This window comes from Aristolochia californica, unplaced genomic scaffold (assembly GCF_029961685.1).
Source record: "Aristolochia californica isolate CCGP_79_NKW_82.1479 unplaced genomic scaffold, dmAriCali1.0.hap1 SCAF_2, whole genome shotgun sequence".
Classification (NCBI taxonomy): Eukaryota; Viridiplantae; Streptophyta; class Magnoliopsida; order Piperales; family Aristolochiaceae; genus Aristolochia; species Aristolochia californica.
Window position 1 is genome coordinate 44360741 of NW_027181881.1, and position 19666 is coordinate 44380406.

The window sequence follows — 19666 nt, forward strand, 5'->3', positions numbered from 1 at the left end:
TTTTTTTAACCCACAGCTTAAATGATAAAATATAATAATCTGTCGGTTACATAAGACAAATTTGATAAAAAATAATAATAACATAAATAATTTATCCAATTTTTTTAACTTATTTACACGAATAACCAAAATTTGTTATTTATGTTATTATATTAAAAAAACTTGGGTAATATCCTAAAATTCCCTTGGCAAAAGGCTTCTCAAAGTCGTGGTCTGCCTCAATCAAACTTGGACGTTTCATTACAACGGCGACTCTGCATATTTTCAGGCAGAAGAAACAGTTGCAAGTACCTAAGACCCTCGTCAAGACTCACATATCGGTAATCAACGACGCTAATTAATCCCAGCTTCAGCTTTCTCCACCGTCCACTTCCCTCTCCCTCCTCTCTCGCCGCCAGACACCACCCCCATCTCCGCCATGAGACCGCTCATCTGTACCCCAACGCAGCACCCGGCACTGGGCTGCTCCTCCGTGAACCACTGTTCACCGCTGTCACAGAACACCGTCCTCTCTTGGCTCTTACCCTTCATCATCGAGAACACCCCTTTCCACCCCTCCATCACCACCGTCCAAACAACACTCATCTCCTTCTCCAACCATCCCGCCACGTCGATTTCGAACCGGAAGACCTTCCCCGGCCCTGGGTGGAGCTGGAGACCCGGCTTCACCAGGGAGATGATGGGTGAGCCGCTTGCGTTGAGGATGTCCACGGCAAAGAAGAGTTGGTGTAGGGAGATGCGAGGCGGGGCAGGGCTAGGATGGGGGAGGACGGAGGCAGCGTGCGCGAGTTGGAAGAGACGGCAGTAAGGGATGTTGGCGTGGAGTTGGCGGAGGGCGGAGAGGGAAGGGAAGCGGGAGAGGCAGATGGGCCTCCACACATGGTCGGAGGACATGGTGACGTTCCATGATTTGGAAACGCAGGAAGACATGGCGAGGGTTTTGGGATCGAGGTGGCGAGAGAGGAGGTCGACGACCTCCCATGGAGGTTCACGAGCAGGAGCCATGAACCTTCGTGAGAAGACCTGCCGGGATCTCGTTTATACGGAGATACCCCATTAATGGATTCTTGCTGGAAACAAACAGAAATGACAAAAGTTAGAAACGCTCCCTCTTTTTCGTTCCGATTTTAAATTTTACGTGTTCCTGTTCGGAGTTGGTTAAAATTTGCTGGGCAGCGAGGAGCGCGGGAGGGATGGTCTCGTGCATGGAGGCAGAAGAGTTGCGCGTGTCGGAGGTGCCAGTGTTTTCCACGTGTCTGAGATGTAGCCACGTCATCTCCAAACTTAGGAATTACAGTTTAATGTTTAAATCTTGCAGAATTTGAAGGGTTGAGGGATACAAAACGCAATTGATAAATCAAAACAAGCGTTGGAAAATAGTGGCCTGACATTGGTTTTTCCTCGAAATAATAGCTGTGGAAGACGATTCTGGGTCGCCGTAAAATAATTTCCAGGTATCCGACAATCTTGCGAAGGCAATTTCCACTAACTCAGAACATATTGATTCGGCAAGAAGAGAAGGATACAATCGATGTAACAGCAGAAACTACTTTAATGATTTTCATTTAAAGAAATGAAAAGGTTCAATCGAACAAAATTTTGCATTTAATGTTCACTGTGCAGGCGGCTTGTAAAGCTTCTCCACCATTTTCTTATACTCTGCAGATTTGAGAACGAAAATCTGCATCAGAAACCTGTTTGGCCACCTACGTGACCGTATACAAACTCATAAATCAGTATAGATAGATACCTGCTTGATTGCTCCAAAGAGCCGCCGCTTGTGTGTTGAGAGGAGAATCATTATTGGGTTCTGAAGCATATAAAATGCAAATAGTCTCAAAATCATCTACAAAATACATATTTATAACAAGTCCGCTATCGGTATAAAAATCACTTGATTACCTCCAAGAAGAGATTGAATTGAGAGGAGTATAGTTCTCACATCATATGCAGACGACCATTTGTCCTGGAATCCCAAGAAAAAATAGAATTTATTTTCACTCCCAGAACCATCAAACAGGAATCTGAAACACAGGGAAGGTGATAACAAAGCAGACCTGAAGAATGTCCAAGCAAATGTTGCCATAGATATCTACATTGGGATGGAAGCACATGGTCTCAAACTTCACCTTGGGAGCTTTAAATGGGTAATCAGTGGAGAAGGAGAGGGAAAGCTTGTAGACTGTTCCTTCAAACACTGTATCCTTGCTTCCAGTGATTGTCCCTTTCCAGTAAAAGATGTTATCTCCCTCTGGGAAGGCCGATATGCCAGGATCACCACACATCTGAATTTGTAAGAAGAACATTATCTGTGTTACATAAATTGCACGATGGAGGAGGAAAAGACATGAAATGAAATTATCCACTTTTCTTACCATCAAGGCCATAAGTTCTGATTGCAACCTGTTTCAGGAGAAGAAGAAGAACCAAAAATTGAAAGAGGAAGTGTCAGTTATCAATAAGAGAAGTAAAAGGCTTATAATGGTGCACTTTCATAGATTCCTACTAACATTTGGGAGATCTATACAGTAATCGGCACCTCCGGGACAAGAAAAAACGATGCTTCTACTAATCTCAATTAAGTTTAAAGAAACTACAAAAATTCAGCAAAAAACACAAGAGGAAGATTCCCATCGAACGAATGGAACCTACTTGGTAGAAACCCACAAAAGCAAATCCCCAAAAGCTACTGAGAAGAAATAGCACAAATCTCAAACAAGGTAGTAGTCTCTACTAATAAATCTCAAGTCATCCGCAAGAAAGAAACCCTATTCTCAGGGACATTGAAGATAGAATCAAGGTTCATGAAGTTTCTACAAACCAAAGCAAAATACCTCTTTAGAACAGACTGGTTGTCAACCGTCTTCGCTGCCGTGAGAGGCTGCTTGGCATTTGCTACAGGAGCCGCAGGCAAGGAAGTATTGTCTTGGAATTCTTGGCTTTCTGGGTATCCGTTCAGAGTCATGTTTTCTTACGGACAAAGTAGAGAAAAAAGACCAGTTGGGATGCTGGAACGAAAGCAAAGAAATCTCTCTGAGCTCGAAGAAGAAGAAGAAAAACCCTCTTCTTGTCCAGAGAAGGGCTGAGGGAAGAGAGAAGAAAGCAACAAGAAGATAGATAATAGGAATGTCGTGGCAAGGGAGAATCGTTTTAAACGGCCCGAGGCGGCCCCCTCGGTTCGAAATTCGAACGTTAGAAGTCCACAACGGCTACTTGACCTGGATAAAAAAGCAGCGCCGTTGACGGCCTTGAGAGAGAAAAAAATTGTTCATAGTTTCTTTAGGTATTCTTATTCAATTATTATCTTTTAGTTACTTCCGTACCCTTGAAGCAATTAACTCTGTTATTGTTAAATGAAAACAAGGCTCATACTAAACTGACGCTATTACTCGGGGAGAAGAGGCAAGATTAAATCCTGAAAAAAAAGACTGATTCAAGTATTTGCTCGATATGCATTCTGTCACTAAAACAAATCATTTTCTTAACTTTTGATGGAGTTTATACATGTAACATGAGGACTAGCTACCAAAAGCTTACCAGGTTATACAGACAACTGACATCAGAGGTAGAAGTATTCAAATTTCTGAAACTTTTGAGCTCAGAAAATTCAGAAGAAGGTGAATACAGATGATTAATCGATCTGCCCTGATACCATATTAACAATTGTAATGAATCACAACAGTTAAAAAAAAAAATTAAGTACTGTATTCTTTTATTTGTTAAGGAGAAGGGTGAAAGTTGAGAGTTCAATTTTTTATCATAGATATTGCAGTCTTCTGTGTCGCATCCATATCCTGGAAGGCGCATCAATTTCTAGTTGGAATTTCTTAGAGATAAACAAAGATAAGAAAGGAATTTTTTTGACACTGATACAAAATTTTCATTTTTGTCAATCGAATCAGAAAAGTCACCAATTTAGTATTTGGCTATACAACGTCAGGTCAGGATTGACGAGTTGTCTGCAATACAATCCATTTCAACTCCACAGCCATTAGACCTTTCATATACAAATGGTAGAAAAGTACGAAGGTGAAGTGAGAGAGCACTAGTGGAGTGGGGAATGAAAAACATAAACTCCACATCATTCAAGAGCTTTTCAAGGCTGACAAGGCATCCTTGGTTGTAGCAGAAATAATGGCATCGGAGGCATTTGGTAAGTAATAATATTTTCCTGCCAGACAAGTTGGACACCTTTTAGTGCCATAAAAAATGAAAAAAGTACAAGTGCTTTCAATTCGGCGTGTAGCTTACCTTGGGCAACTCTAGCAATTTCCTTGGCGAATCCAGTAGAAACAAACTTGTTTTCTGTATCTATAACCAGTAGTGACATGCCGGCCTTGAATATCTTTCCAGCCACATCTAGAATCTCATCCTAGTGATGACAAGAGTTTAACTAGTGAAAAATTTATTACAGAATTGCAGCTATTATGCAACAGAAGATCATCTGTTGTAATGAAACAGCTAATATCAGCTTATATTGATCATATATGGTGTGGGCCTGTCCTGGATGCTGGTGCTAAGAAGTGACATAAATTAAGTATTCGGGGCTCTTATTGGCCAGATATATGTGGCAGACCACATATCACCCTCATTAATCAGATATTAACAACATGGCATTTTATTTAAGACCATACAATTCCTGATTAGCCCATCACTATGTGCCATTATGTTGACCAAATGGTCTACAATTTACATAAGGAGATGACTACCATTACCAGTGTGGATTCTATACAAGCACCATGCTGGTCATGTTTAAGGGAAGTTTGAATTAGTGCAAATTTCTATTTGGGCAAAATGCTGAACAAATATTTGGTTAAATCTGACTGAAGGATTCACCATAGTTATGCATGTTCACTCAAGAGTTTAGCTAGGATGCCATGTAAGGGGATGAAGCTTCCCAATTTACAGGCAGCTTGATCTAATATTCCATTCGTGCTTCATTTATATGTGAACCCTTTATTTGCAAAGGCAACTCTTGTTTAAGATACAGTCACACCTTTTATTCTATTACCATACTTACGAGAATATGTTTAAAAAATAATTACCTTCAGTTCCTGTGAAGAAGGTTTGGGAGCATCTGGGGCAGCAGAAGTTTCAGGATCAGTAGATCTTTTCAATGATATATTGGCACGTCCATCCGTAATTGCAACAATCATCACACGTTCAACATCACCACTTTTCTCAGCATTTAAGCCAACCCTAACAGCCTAATAAGAACTAGGGGGTTAGAAATAAAATATACATATATTAGAACAGGAGAGCAATGCTGGTTTGCGATTCAATACCGTACTAAGCCCATGGGCCAAGGGAGAGCCACCACCACATGGAAGTCTTTCCAGTCGTTTTCTTGCCATTGCGATTGATCTTGAAGGAGGCAGGAGAACTTCTGCAGAGTCTCCACGAAAAGGGATGATAGATACCTGATTAACGGGTTGTCATTGAGTTAGATTACCACATTTAAAAAGCATACAGTTTGTCTACAATTTTATTGGGGATTCATAAGCAAAAGTGGGTACAACTTTCTTTCTTACTGATTTTTCTGACCAATTCATCATTCTCTAGAAGTTTTCTGAAGTCATAGTCAATCAAATGGAGCAGAGACAGACGGAAAAAATCTTTCCAACAAAAATGGAACAAGATGCTAATGTCAATTACATGACAATGCCCATGACAAGAAATTAATGGCACATTGTACACTACATTGTAACTCATCTGGTTTCTTTGACTGTTTTTCCAATGTTTTAGGTACATCTTTTTTCATACCTAGAATCAAGTCTAACTGTTTCACTCCAAATTATGAAAGTACCACACTATATCAATCTGTCTCTTACTCATCATTTTATAGCCAGAGTCTTTAAGTGACTATCAAGGCCCACTCAGAGTATAAACATGGGCATTTCTAAACATCATGTAACATATAAAAAATCACAAAGAGAGACAGATTTGTCAGGACAGAAATTAACTTTATATTGATATGTTAGGATTGGCTCATCCTTCCCTAAATCCTTCTGATGTTGTTGTATTTGCCCAGACAAATTCATTTCAAAACTTTAAATTTTAGTAATCTGAAATTTACCTGATCTCTACTTGTGTAGCTCTCTGCAAGCAACTTGAGTGCTGCACCTTTTGCATTTTGCATGCGGTTTAATGCCATACTACCACTAGCATCAACAACAAATATTACCTGCCAAGCAATTTCATGTCAGATTTGGCACCTGAACTCAAACAGGAAAATCCAACAGATGTGCATTTAGAAGATCTGTCAACAGTCCGTTTTAATATAAAGGACCTGTCCAACACAACAAGGATGCACAAGATTTCGTGCAGCCTACTATTCAATGGTGCAGTACTTCCACCAATTGTAAGAGGTGCTTGTTTCCAGTTGAACAATGCCCATGATCCCTAGTGGAACTGTTTAGCTGAGATGAATACATCTTCGAACAAAGTTGCAGTAACAACAAAAAGATGTTGATTTTATAGAAAAAATAAAGTGATCATGTCCAGAGAATATCAAGCACTACCAAAGCTCCTGCTTTTCGAGCCATTATCTTTGCCCTCATATCTGTCTTCTCGACAAAGACTCTCCGAGTTTTTTTTATGTCCTTCTCCCTTCTCAATTTTTGATATGGTGCAGCAGCTCTGAGGGTTGCATCAACTGCAAGCCTTTTCACTGGACCCTGTTCAAGAAAGAAATAGGGTAATTGAAATCAAATAGTTGAGAGTAGTATTCCTTGTATTCAGATTTTAAAAGTACTTAATAACTTGTTATAAGATCTTGAATAAGTGAACTACTGCAAAAACTTCCCACCACACTATTTGTTTTCTTTCCCTCTTTTCAGTGGGAAGCTGCAATCAGCACCTATGAACTAAGGTACAATTATACAGTAAAGTACCCAACGGATTACACATTAGGCAATCAATGGCCATAAATTATCATCAAAGTGGTTTAAGCTCCAAAAGATGTCTAGATACAGTGATGCATTGCTTCAGTAGCAATTTGCTGCAACAGGTATGACATGGATAACATAAAAGAATTGAGTTGACAAGTTTAAACTAGCATATGGTATCTTCAGAATTTGAAGATAGTGTTTCAATAATCTATGATGAGAAAGGTTTTTCATACTGTTTGCATAAGATCTTTATGCACCTTTAAACAATCTCAAACTTCCTTTTTCTTTAATTTTTTTTATAAAGATCAATCTCAAAATTCCTTGTTGTGAGCCTTTATGCAAATTTCATTATTGTTACTATCAAAGCCTTGCTGGAACTATGTAAGGTGCGTCCGACATGAATGCGAATGTCACAAAGATTTTGGTGGGGACACCAGTGTGCCACCAATCACATGAGTTTACACTCGAAGGCACCAGGTCCCACCAAAACCCACCACCCCCATATTTTTGTAATTTATTTTTTTTATTTTTTTATTGTTCCTGATTTTACGAGATTTATCAGTTAGGGATTCGCACGTGCGACCTCCTTTTCCCCCTCCCCAGTTTTTAATCCCTCATGCACGTGTAAGTTCACACGCGCTTGATTCGCACGTAAGGCCTCCTTTTCCTTAAAAAAAAAAAAAAAAAAAAAAGCTTGTTTGCACCGTCTCCAATTCTAGCCCCAACTTGCTATCTACATTGCGTACGTCACTTCAGTCCACCCCAACCAACCTACCAGGTTAAGCCGTTCTACTCCTCTCCGGTATTACACAGTTTATCTTAGATTGCATTAATATATATTTTTGTGCTGGTAGTTAGTTATACCAACATTAATTAGATCTCAAAATCCGTGCCAAAAAGAGAACCACATTTTTTTGTGTGTGCCTGTTTTCCTGTGTGCATTCAATTCTCATTGTCAATTTTGAAGTTTGGCCAATCTATGCAATTTAAGTCACTGCTTTAATTTTATTCTTTCCTTTACCTTATATCATACACTCTTGTCTTGCATCTTTGTTGATTTGAATTATGACTTAGTCACAAAACGAACCATAAGCAAGACACTTAACAAGCAAAGAGTTTGTTTGGGCTTTACTTGCGAGAACTTAATAGTACATGCATTTACGTAGTGGTCGCATCATCCTCCGTTATAGACACCAAAGATGATACTCTCAAACAAATTTTGGAACAACTTGGCATCATTAATGATAGGCTAAATGCCCTAGAAATTCAGTCAGCCAAAGGGAAAAACCTTGTAGAAGCTAGGTCTTCTAAGGGTTGTGATACCGAAGAGGACTTCCCTCATGTTCATCCTCACATATTCCCTCCTTCAAGGAATCATGCAACCTACCCCTAGCACCATGAGGGTCCCAAAGACAAAATTTTAAAACACATAAGTGTCAAGGCCCCTACATTTGATAGTCGTTTGGATCCATGGCTATTTTCTACGTGGGTTCATGAGATGGACCGATTTTTTAAATGGTACCTATCTGAAGATAGAACAATTAGGTTGACGAAAATGAAATTGACAGGCACCGCTAAACTTTTTTTGGAAAATGTTGAGAAGGATATTGCGAGGATACGCGAGCCTCCTATTACTCACTGGGAGGAAATGAAACTCAAGGTCCAAACAAAAGTTTTTCCTCCTTAGAGAAGCACCCTTCTAGATCAATGGTACAATCTTAGGCTGGGGAATAAATCAGTCGTCGAGTACATAGCTCAATTTGATGAGTACCGAATGCGGTGTTCTGTTATGGAAGAGGTCATCACTTTAAGCAAGTTTTGAAAGGGCCTAAATGATGACCTTAAACAAGAGATGATACTTTGGGGTGTTACCACCATAGAGGATGCTTACGCATTTGCACATAATAACGAGTTAGCCTCCAAATTTAAGCCCACACGAGGGTCAGACACCCATGCAATCCCTTTAAGGTCTTCCACCACCAGTCCTCAAGTCTCAGGAAAGTCAATTTTAGGAGCTCCCCCTTAGAAATTGAGTCGCAATTTGGACACCCCTCCATCAAGGGCACGAAAAGAATTGTCAAAATTCAATTCAAGGATTTAGTGTCATAGGTGTCGAGGATTTTGGCACATCGCATCCAATTGTAACACTTGAGTCCTTATCCAGGATCACGAATACCCGCAGGAAGACTAGGAAAACGTAGAGTACGAGCATGATCCCGCCGATTTTGATCTCCTAGATGAGATAGGTGAGGAAAACACGACCACTATGAATTGCGTCAGGTCCGATCACACTCCCGTTAACAGGCTAAATGTTGTCCAATGTGCATTGACTCAAACGAAGGAATCTGATGACTGGCGTCGCACTACTATCTTTCATACTTACATTAAGTATGAAGATAAGGGCTGCAAATCATCATTGATAGCAGCAATTGCATCAATGTTGTGTCATCCCGTACCGTTACCCACCTCAGCCTAAAGACAGTTCCACATACCAAACCCTATCAAGTTTCGTGGGTCAATGACATCTCCATTTCAGTCGAGGATAGGTGTTTGGTTCCTATTCAATTCATCGACTACAAGGAAGACATCTGGAGTGATGCAATTACCATGGATGTGGGTCACATTCTTTTGGGCAGGCCCTGGATGTATGACCCAGATGTCACTATTTATGGTGCGCTCAAATATTTACTCCTCGTGTAATGGACAGACCATCCACCTTAAACCACTACACCCAAAACCTGTTATGCAAGGTAAAGCACAATCAAGCTCCCAAAAGAAAATTTTGCATTACATCAGTCCCGATTTGGAACATGAAATACTGCATGAGACTGCAGTTTTTACAATGATAGCCCACGAGGTACCCATGGAATCCTTAGGCGACCCATCGCCTGAAGTCGAGTCCATCTTATGAGAATTCTAGGATGTCTTTCCACATTATCAAATGAATCCTGCTAAACATGGAGAATTGCAGTGGCAAGTCAATGAACCCCTCTGAAAGAGATTCATCAAAGAGAGTTTAAGTCCTTGTGCAGTACCGACCCTATTTACACCAAAGAAGGATGACACTTGGCGAATGTGTGTGGATAGTAGGACCATCAACAAAATCACCGTAAATTATCGGTTTCCGATTCCCTAGCGGGATGAGATGACAGATATGTTGATGGGTGCCACTATATTTTTGAAGATCGACCTTAAAAGTGGTTACCACCATATTCGAGTCCACCCAGGAGACAAATGGAAGACAACCTTTAAGATAAAAGATGGACTGTATGAATGAATGGTTATACCATTTGGCTTGTCGAATGCACCTAACACTTTTATGCGCACGATGACACAGGTGCTTCGACCATTTCTTGACAAGTTCTTGGTGGTCTATTTTGATGACATCCTCATTTATAGCCAATCCAAAAACCAGCACCTTGACCACCTCCGCCTAGTTTGCCACACGCTCCGGAAGGAACAACTTTATGCAAATATCCAGAAATGTTCCTTCTTGACTGATCAAGTGGTTTTTTTTGGGCTTTGTTGTAACTCCTGTTGGTTTCATTGCAGATCCCCAGAAAGTAAAAGCAATTGTTGAGTAGCCAGAGCCTTCTACCATTCATGAGGTTCGTAGTTTTCATGGTTTAGCCACATTTTACCGACGATTTATCAGGGGATTCAGTACCATCACGGCGCCTATCACCGATTGCATGAAGAAAGGAGAGTTCTCATGGTCGAAACCTACCTCTCGAGTTTTCCAAGAAATTAAGAAACATATGATAGAGGAACATGTAATGAGACTCTGGTCTTTCTAAGGTTTTCGAAGTCGAATGTGATGCATCAGGTATTGGACTAGGTGGAGTACTAAGTCAAGAGCAACATCCAATCGCATATTTTAGTGAAAAACCTAACTACGCCAAACAAAAGTACTCTACGTATGATAAAGAATTCTATGCGGTTGTACAAGCTTTAAGTTATTGGCGTCACTATCTCCTTCCGCATGAATTTGTCTTGTATTCCAATCACGAGACCCTTCGATATCTCAATTCTCAAAAGAAACTTAATTCTAGGCATAGGCTATAGATCGAATACCTAAAAACATACTTTTTTGTCTTGAAGCACCAATCCGAGAGTGTGAATAAAGTGGCAAATACATTCAGTCGTAGGATTAGCTTATTGTTCATTGTGAGTGTGTAAATTACCAGTTTTGAGAAGATCAAAGATGACTACGCTTTTTGTCCCGACTTTGGTAAGGTGTACATTGAATTACGAGAGGGACAACGGTGCTCCATCAATGACTTCTATCTCCAAAATGACTATTTATTTCGAGCAAATAAGCTACGTTCCCTGTACGTTGGTGCAAGACTTTTGGTTTGGTAATTCCATGCGGGAGGACTCGGGAGACATTTTGGGCAAAATAAAACAATTGAGGAGGTGGAAAGTGGATTTTACTAGCCAAGCTTAAAAAGGGATGTCACAAAACTGGTTGGACAATGTAGGACTTGTCAATTGGGTAACCATAAAAAACAAAACATTGGTTATATACGCCCCTACCAGTCCCTACATGCCCTCGGCAAGACCTTAACATCGATTTTGTCTTAGGTTTACCATGTACCTTTTGGAAAAATGACTCTTGTCTTTGATGTGGTAGACATTTTTCCAAGATGGCTCATTTTATTCCTTGGGCTAAAACTTCCGATGCATCCAGAGTCGCTCGACTATTCTTTGATGAGATCGTCAAACTATACGGTTTTCCTCATACCATAGATTCTGACAGGGATGTCCGCTTCATGAGCTACTTTTGGAAAACCTTGTGGCACTTAGTTGGTACACAATTGAAATTTTCTACTGTCTACCATCCACAGATTGATGGATAGATTGAAGTCGTTAACCACAGTTTAGGGAACCTACTTCGATGCTTTGTTGGTGACCATCATCGGACATGGGACTTAATTCTTCCAACTGCACAATTTGCATATAACAATTCGGTGAATAGGTCAATAGCTATGAGCCCGTTTCAAGTTATCTATGGGTATCAACCTATGAAACCTTTAGATCTCATACCAATGTCTCCCCATGCTAGGGTTTCTGAGTGCACCATTTCATTTGCATGTCGAGTCCAAGAATTGCATGTTGAAGTTAATAAACGTATTCACGCAGGTAATGCCCAATACAAAATGTATGTTGATATACATGAAAATGCTAAAGAATTTAATGAGGGTAACTATGTCATGGTTCGGATTCAAATTGAGCGGCCACTTTCGGGGCAAGCTCGAAAGCTGCAAGCCCATAGTGTAGAACCATTCAAGATGCTGAAAAGAATGGGAACTAATGCTTATGTTGTTGATTTGCCACCTGAATTTGGAATTAACTACACTTTTAACATTGAGGATTTGATCACATACAGGAGTCCTCCATCCATTCCTGATGATCCATTTTGTCAAACCCCTTTTAACTCTACCATTTCGTCCGATGTAGCACCCATTCCCACCCTTTCCGCCCCTTTGATCCCTTCCCCTCTTCCTCTACCACAATCACGAAAAGATCATATTGATGTTATTTTAGATGAACAAGTGGTTTTTACCTAGAATGGTACAGTTCAACGTTTTTTAGTATGTTGGGCGGGGCGTCCAGATTCAGACAACACTTGGATTTCTTACGAGGCACTGCAGCAGTTGGATCCGGATTTGTTTGAGTATTATCAGAGCCTCCAGGAGCTACACTCGACGGGGTCAAGATTCGCCTATCCCGGGAGAGTTGGTGGGGACACCAGTGTGCCACCAACCACACGAGTTTACACTTGGAGACATCGATCCCCACCAGGATCCACCACCCCCAATTTTTGTAATTTATTTATTTATTTATTTTTCCTATTTTACAAGATTAATCTGTTAGTGATTTATCTCTTTTTTGAATTTTCAATTTCAGCTTTTTCTTTACTAAGGGATTGTAATCGGATTAGTGGGAAACTGATTGATGAAGAATTGAAATTATCTTTCGCTTCTTCCCTCCCCGATCTTTCTCTTTTTCCCCTCTAATCTTCTCTTTCTTCTTCTCCTCAATCCTTTTCTCTTTCTCTGATTCACCTCTTTTCTGCCCAATTTCACCGTCATAAACATTAAAATCATGTCGTTCCACATCAGATTTTATACTGGTTGTCAAACAAACTGACACAATCCTCCCCTACCCAAGTTAGAGAAATAAATCAACTATCATTCATAAAGCTCTCAAATTTCATTATTAAAAACAAAATGTTAGTTTTCTCAAAGAAAAAAAAATAGTGGGAATAGTCCCATATTGACAAATGTTAAGAAAAATTATTGGTTGATAAGGTTGAACAATAACCATCCTAAATGGTTAAACATTTTGGGATAGATCCGGGCTCGATCTTAACATGGTATCAACATAGGACATCTGCCTAGACTTGAACCCAGCTTATGTCCCCTTGACTTTGTACCTTGTTTGTATTGTCCACGTCTTAGACCCATTATCCATATGTGTAATCCTAGAAGTTGAGTATTAGTAGGACTTGTCCCATATAGATAAATGTTAAGAAAAATTATTGGTTTATAAGGTTGAATAATAGACCTCCTAAGTAACTAGTCGTTTTGGGATGGAAGTGAACTCATTCTTAACAAAAATAATGTTTCCACGAAGCCTTGGGCAAATTTATTGGAGTTGCCTCAATGAATCATTAAACAAGTTGTGTGCTGTAATGAAAGTTCTATCTGTTGTAAACCTAACTAATGCAACCCTCTTCCTGGACAATGGAACTGTAGTTAAACATTAACCAACATAGATTCTCAAGTGTCATTGCTAGTTACTAAACATGTCAAATAAAAACCATAAGCAAAGATAGAAGACGAACCTTTGGAAGCATAGACTTTACATAACGGCCTCCAGTCTCTGAAAAGATAACATTTTTGGCTCTACCAGCTCTCCCTTTCCGTCTTTGAGCTTGTTGAGCAAAAAAGAGAAGCTCTTCATTAACCAGTCCACCTTCAGCATCAATGATAAATTCTTCGGGAAGTTGCTCTTCTTGCTCATTCTCTTGGTCATTGTCTTCCTAGAAACAGAAATAAGCTTAGGAGGACAGAGAAAATAAAGGATGTTTGAGTGTAGTAGTTATGTCTTTCATACTTGAATTAACATACTATGACATATTGCTCGATCCTAATAACAAGTGGAGGGCTATCAATAAACCTATGCAAGAAACAATCATCACAATGAGTATCTCTACTTAAACAGAAACCATTCATGTTTCACAGTTTTCAATGCAAGAATTTCTTTAGGTCTTTCAAGATGTGAAGTTGGGTCCAAGCCAACTTAGAAAACCTCTTTCCCAACTAATAAAGTCAAGATTTTTGTACTCACTAATCCATGTGGGACTATCCCTTAACACTCCCCCTCACGTGTAGGCCCTCTTTGTGGTTCTACAAGTGGATAATTTAGGTATAGGCCTTTTTTGTAGCTTTACAAGTGGATAATTTTACGTGTAGGCCCTCTTTTGTGGCTCTACAAGTGGATAGCTTAGGTGTAGGCCTTCTTTTTTTGGCTATACAAGTGGATAGTTTAGGTGTAGACCCTCTTTTGTGGCTCTCCAAGTGGATAGTTTAGGTGTAAGCCATTTTTTATGGCTCTACAAGTGGATAGTTTAGGTGTAGGCCTACATATGAGTACCGGCTCTGATACCATGTGAAGTTGGGTCCAAGGCCCATCCCAAAATGACTAACCAACTTAAAAAACCTCTTTCTCAACTAATAAAGTCAAGATCTTTGTACTCACTAATCCATGTTGGACTATTCCTTAACAATTTTTTTGCTTTCCAAGGCTTGGTCAGCCACAAGTATGAGATCTAAAACATAAATACAAAGAAAAATATGAAACACATATAAATCTGGATGAAATGAAATATGTTTCCATCTTTCAGTGTTCAGAGCTCAAAACTGAAGCAGCAAGCAGTCTAATGAGATCATAGAGATACATCTTGTATAAGAAAATCAAATAGATTTTACATTCAAATTAAAAGGAATCAAGGATATTTCTCATTTTTAAAAACATTAGTGTATGCATAGGAGGATTTATTTTAAGGAAAAGAAGAAAGGAGAGGCTTGCACCACTCAAACGGCTTGTTCAGAAGAATACCTCCTGGTCTTCTTCATCTTCATTTTGGTCTTCGGCTGAATCTTGATTCTGAGGAGGGGGAGGGGGGGGGGAGGAGGAGGGGGTTGGTTTTGCTGCTCTTGTGGATTCTCATTTATATTTGACCGAGGAAGAATGACCAGCTCAACCTGCAGTTTACAAATCCTCAACACAATTATTTTGGTGACTGAAGAAGGTTATTCACCTACTTGCTAAAAGATGACAAAGTGACCGTCTTAGCATGAGCAAGTCTGTTTCACAACAGATTTTAATGGATTACAATAAATGAGCACTGCAAACTTCACTGACAATGTAAATATATTCGTTATTATGCAGCAGTTTGGAGAGAAGGAAGCATGGCAGGGAAGAGAGAACAGAAGGGAGGAGATAGAAATACAGCCAATCATGTTTTGCAGGTGGGTTTGAACTTTCAAAAATTATAGCAAATAAGAAAGCAGAAAGTACTTAACAGCTTTCTTGAGGTCATCCACATAGACCTTTTCACGTCCCTCCAGAGCAGCTAAACATTTTGCAACTCGAGCAGCATAAAGCTCAGCTCTATGTCCCTGCAATTCATTTAGGGATGCTTACACAAGCATTTTTGTTTAAGCAATATAAAGAGAAAGGTGTTTCTCATTCAAGTAACAGAAGCTAATGAAATTGAGAAACCGTCATCAACAAAAGATTTTATGAAATAATGCATGAAAAAAGTTCCATTCTGGAATTTCCGACAGATTTTAATAAGATTTTCGTAGATAAGGGCTCAAACCAACAAAAAGTAACTGCAAATACTTATATTATTGCTAACAATGAGCATAAGTTTGGCTGCCAAAACAAGTCTAGCCCGTTTAAGAATGAGTGCTCATGTGTAAGGACATTCTATCACTTTTTGAATATATTTTGGCAGTTTATTAATCTATGCAACTATAACTAATGGATTTCATTTTTCACAAAAATCTTATTGCACGTATTTAGAAAATTCAGTGTACAAAGCACATAATGTAGTTTAAAAGGTTATTTGATATTCTAAATGAAATAGATGAATAGGTAATAACCTGACAGCCACCTCGCAACGCTTCCAAAACTAAGTATTTCAGCTGTTCTCTGTTCACACTGACTTCTTTCAAATATTCCCTTGCCAAGATGATCTGCAACACAGAAGATCACGGAATGACCAATTTACCGAACTCAAGCCTGACAGAAAGGACAGTGGGTTGAAATTGTCTAATTTGTCTTCTACATGGTGTTATATATCCAACAAAAATCACAAGCATTTCGAATGCGGAACATGAGAAATAACAATAGCAATAGCAAATGCAAAAATACCTGTGTCTTTACAAACTCAGTTTCTTCTTCTACCATTTTGAAAACATCCTTGCTAGATTCCTGGAATTGTGTGGCAATGTTTACAGCTGCAACACGATCATCAAAGCTCATTGGTAGATCTGCACTGCATAAGAGGTGTCCTTAGCAGTAAGAGCAAGAAAGAAGATATCCAATGAGAACACCATCTGCTAAATCAAAACATTCTTTCTTTCAACTTTTATTTGCTCACGGATGAAATTCCCAGAAAGAAGAAAACTTAATTGCCCAAAAACCAGTAGCACTATCAGGTTTGTGCATCAACTTGAGGTCAGAGTCAACCTTAAGAGACAGTTAAATACCTTAAATTAATGGCAATCCGATCCAACAAGTGTTCACGCACTGACCCTTCTTCTGGATTGTAAGTAGCAACAAGAAGAGGCTTGCAGGGATGGCGAAAGCTAATTCCCTCTCTTTCAACAACATTAACCCCATCCGTCAGAACATTCAAAAGCAAATTGCTGATACTCTCATCCAAAAGATTTATCTCATCTACATACAAGACCCCTCTATGAGCTTCAGCAAGAAGCCCTGGCTGGAATACAGTTGTTCCAGTCTTGACAGACTCTTCAACATCAACTGACCCCAGGAGCCTATCTTCAGTGACACCAAGTGGAATCTGTGGCATAGATGGACTCAGAGCCTTATACCAATAAATAAACAAGAGCAGTTGGGAATATAAAAAGAAAATGAATAAATGATGCAGCACCATGGGGCACCATGTGTGGGTGATCAGGACAGATCCAACTGCCAGTCACCGGTTTACCGCATATAATTTAGTTTCTTCTACTTTAGCTGTCCTTAGTCAATTGCGAAATTGCCATCTGAGTTGGATCTTGTGATAGTCAGTGCAGGTCATCTAACTATCTACCTCCTTATTGGAGGTTAGTTCAGGGAGCATAACAACATTGTCCACCTGCTTGAAAAATGTCTAGAACAAGAGTTACCTGAACAAAAGGAGTCTTGATAATCTCGGTCTTGATATTACCATTGGCATCATATTGTAGTCGCTCAGCAAGCCCAAATTCCCACCTTAAAGTTCAAAGCCAAAATCAAAAAACAAATGAACATCCAAAACTATATCGAAGCATGTCACAAGACTGTGTCGTATGTATCTTTTTTAAATGGCATACATATTATACAGTTATTTAATTATTAATGAGCAAAAAATAAAACAAATATCTGATAGAGAACCTGATATTCAAAAAGACAAAACAAGAACTCATTTTCAACTTGAAATTAGAGATATACAACTTGTCCTTCATAAGAAGAACAATGAACAATGATGGAAAGCTTTAAATTACTTAATAAATCCGTTGTCACCTATATTTCAGTCTTTTGGACACAGATGGATAAGTGGGGTCTCACTAAAGAAAGATGATAATGAGAGATGAAAAAGATAATAGTAGCATTCACTGGAGTCATTACTTGTTAGGATAATTTCTTCAAAGAGAATCTACAGTATTCTTTAACTAAAACACTACTCTTAGCTGGAAAAGGTGAGCCTACATGAACTAGGTCTGCTGGTTAGATGATAATAATATTTTCCATCGCTAAAATATGCTGCTATCACTATGTCCCAGCAAGGAAAGTTAAAGTTGAAATAGCGACAATTTGTTATTTATCACGTTTTGTACATTTGAAAATTTTGTCTTCGAGTTAAAAATTGGACAAGCAGAAGCCATGACATTATTGAAGATCTAACCCCAAGATGAGGCATCGTTGCGTTAAGATTCTGATGGTGGTGAAAGATAAGGGCTTCTTAATGCTATGGTATAACAATTGACATTATTTGTTTTTTCAAAAGACGCTTTTCAGAGTTTGCTGAAGCGGAAACTCACTCTTCTGGGCATGTTGGATCAGCATTGGCCGTTGAGCCAGCGACAACTTCAATTGGAGGAAGCATAGCATGCAATCCACGTGCCATCACTGTCTTGGCAGTTCCTCTCTTGCCCGATATGGCAATTCCTCCAATCCCACGATCAATAGCTCCAAGTAACAGCGCCGTTTTGATTGCATCCTGTGACAAACCATTTACCAAAAAATGAAATTAATAAAACCCGGAAATTGACGCACTAAAGAGCTGAATCTTAGAACAAAAACATAAAGTGTCCCTAAATCCTAGCCTCAAATTTCAACTCATTCACACAATGTTATCTAGAAAACTACATATGCAAAAGTCTAGTTTTCTTCCGTTTTTCTTCCACGATAGGAAATAAAAGGGGGGAAAATAGGACGATTCAATTTCTAACCTGTCCGACTACAGCAGCCAGTGGAAAAAATTGCCTTCCATACGAAATGTCGTCTTCGAATTTAGGCTTGACAACAGTGCCATTGATGGACTCAGCGAGGGCGGCGGCAGAGGGACGAAAGACTGGTGCTTTAAGCCTACAGCGACCGAAAGCACCTCTTGGCTTTGACGAGAGAAGGAAATGCTGATATTTCAGGAAAGGAAAGAAGGGAGATTGGAGGAGAGTGATAGAATTGCAAGAGGGAGCAGACGCCATTAGAGAACAGAGATAACCATGCCAGAGCAGAGCCGATCCTTATCCTGTTTCTATTATCAGTTAGCAGCTGTAGCCTCAAGGTTACCTGAGACTTACCTCTACCGACGGCTTCTCTTACCTTTTGGCTGTCAGAATACACGTAGTTATTTTTCTCGCACTGGATTGGTCAACTGTCATCTTTCAATCTTCCAAGTTCCAAGTAGGCCGTTTTAATTAATTTGGAGCATTCAACCCATGTAGTTGGTCTTATTTAAGGAATAATTATAGTTTAAGAGATTTTATGTTCTTTAAACAAGGTTTATTTGGTTTAAACAATTATTTATTGTAAAATTAATTAATAATCTAAAATAAAAGATGTTGACTTGTTGAATCTAGAACCGTGATCGTAAAAAGGAAAAATGGAATTAGGGCGGAGGAGATGATGAGCTTCCACATTTAGTGGCGGAAGGGATAGGACGGCCGCAGGACTGGACAACAAAGGCGACCTTCTTCGGGCTGATGACCTTCTCTATTTCCGGTGTTATGCGGCTGCAGACGAAAGGGAGGTTGGAGCGCCGGGCGACCAGGTACCATTCGGCCGATAGTGGCTCCATCGGTCCTTCGATGCTCACAAACTTGACACACAGTTGCGCCATAGCATTGAAATCTACCGAGCAGTCTTGGGCGCGTACGTGTTCGCTGGAGAGTGGCGACGACAACTGCCAGGAGGAGGAAAGCGTAGCGAATGTTCAATATGGCTGCCAATTCTCCTTCTTCTTTTGTTTTTTCTCTCTTTGGGGGTGG

General features: G+C 39.6%; 2 protein-coding genes and 1 pseudogene across 2 annotated transcripts; all 3 read right to left on the reverse strand.

Moving 5' to 3' along the window:
* Positions 1-218: 218 nt before the first annotated feature.
* LOC137955135 (probable F-box protein At5g04010) lies at positions 219-1005 on the reverse strand (annotated as a pseudogene).
* A 452-nt stretch (positions 1006-1457) lies between these two features.
* On the reverse strand, positions 1458-3101 carry LOC137955561 (ubiquitin-conjugating enzyme E2 20-like). The gene is made up of 6 exons (XM_068802560.1): positions 2835-3101; positions 2376-2403; positions 2058-2285; positions 1903-1966; positions 1751-1810; positions 1458-1659 (listed from the first exon to the last, which is right to left on the reverse strand). The coding sequence occupies exons 1-6, from the start codon at positions 2963-2965 to the stop codon at positions 1613-1615; spliced, it is 558 nt and encodes a 185-aa protein (XP_068658661.1). The 5' UTR covers positions 2966-3101; the 3' UTR covers positions 1458-1612.
* A 770-nt stretch (positions 3102-3871) lies between these two features.
* Positions 3872-18959, reverse strand: LOC137955560 (magnesium-chelatase subunit ChlD, chloroplastic). Its single transcript, XM_068802559.1, is given in 16 exon segments — positions 3872-4171; positions 4252-4372; positions 5046-5207; positions 5286-5420; positions 6077-6184; positions 6522-6677; positions 13741-13938; positions 15018-15086; positions 15089-15163; positions 15485-15580; positions 16070-16162; positions 16341-16464; positions 16679-16995; positions 17324-17408; positions 18218-18396; positions 18629-18959. Coding segments are annotated over 16 exon segments (2259 nt in total). The 5' UTR covers positions 18884-18959; the 3' UTR covers positions 3872-4085.
* Positions 18960-19666: the final 707 nt, after the last annotated feature.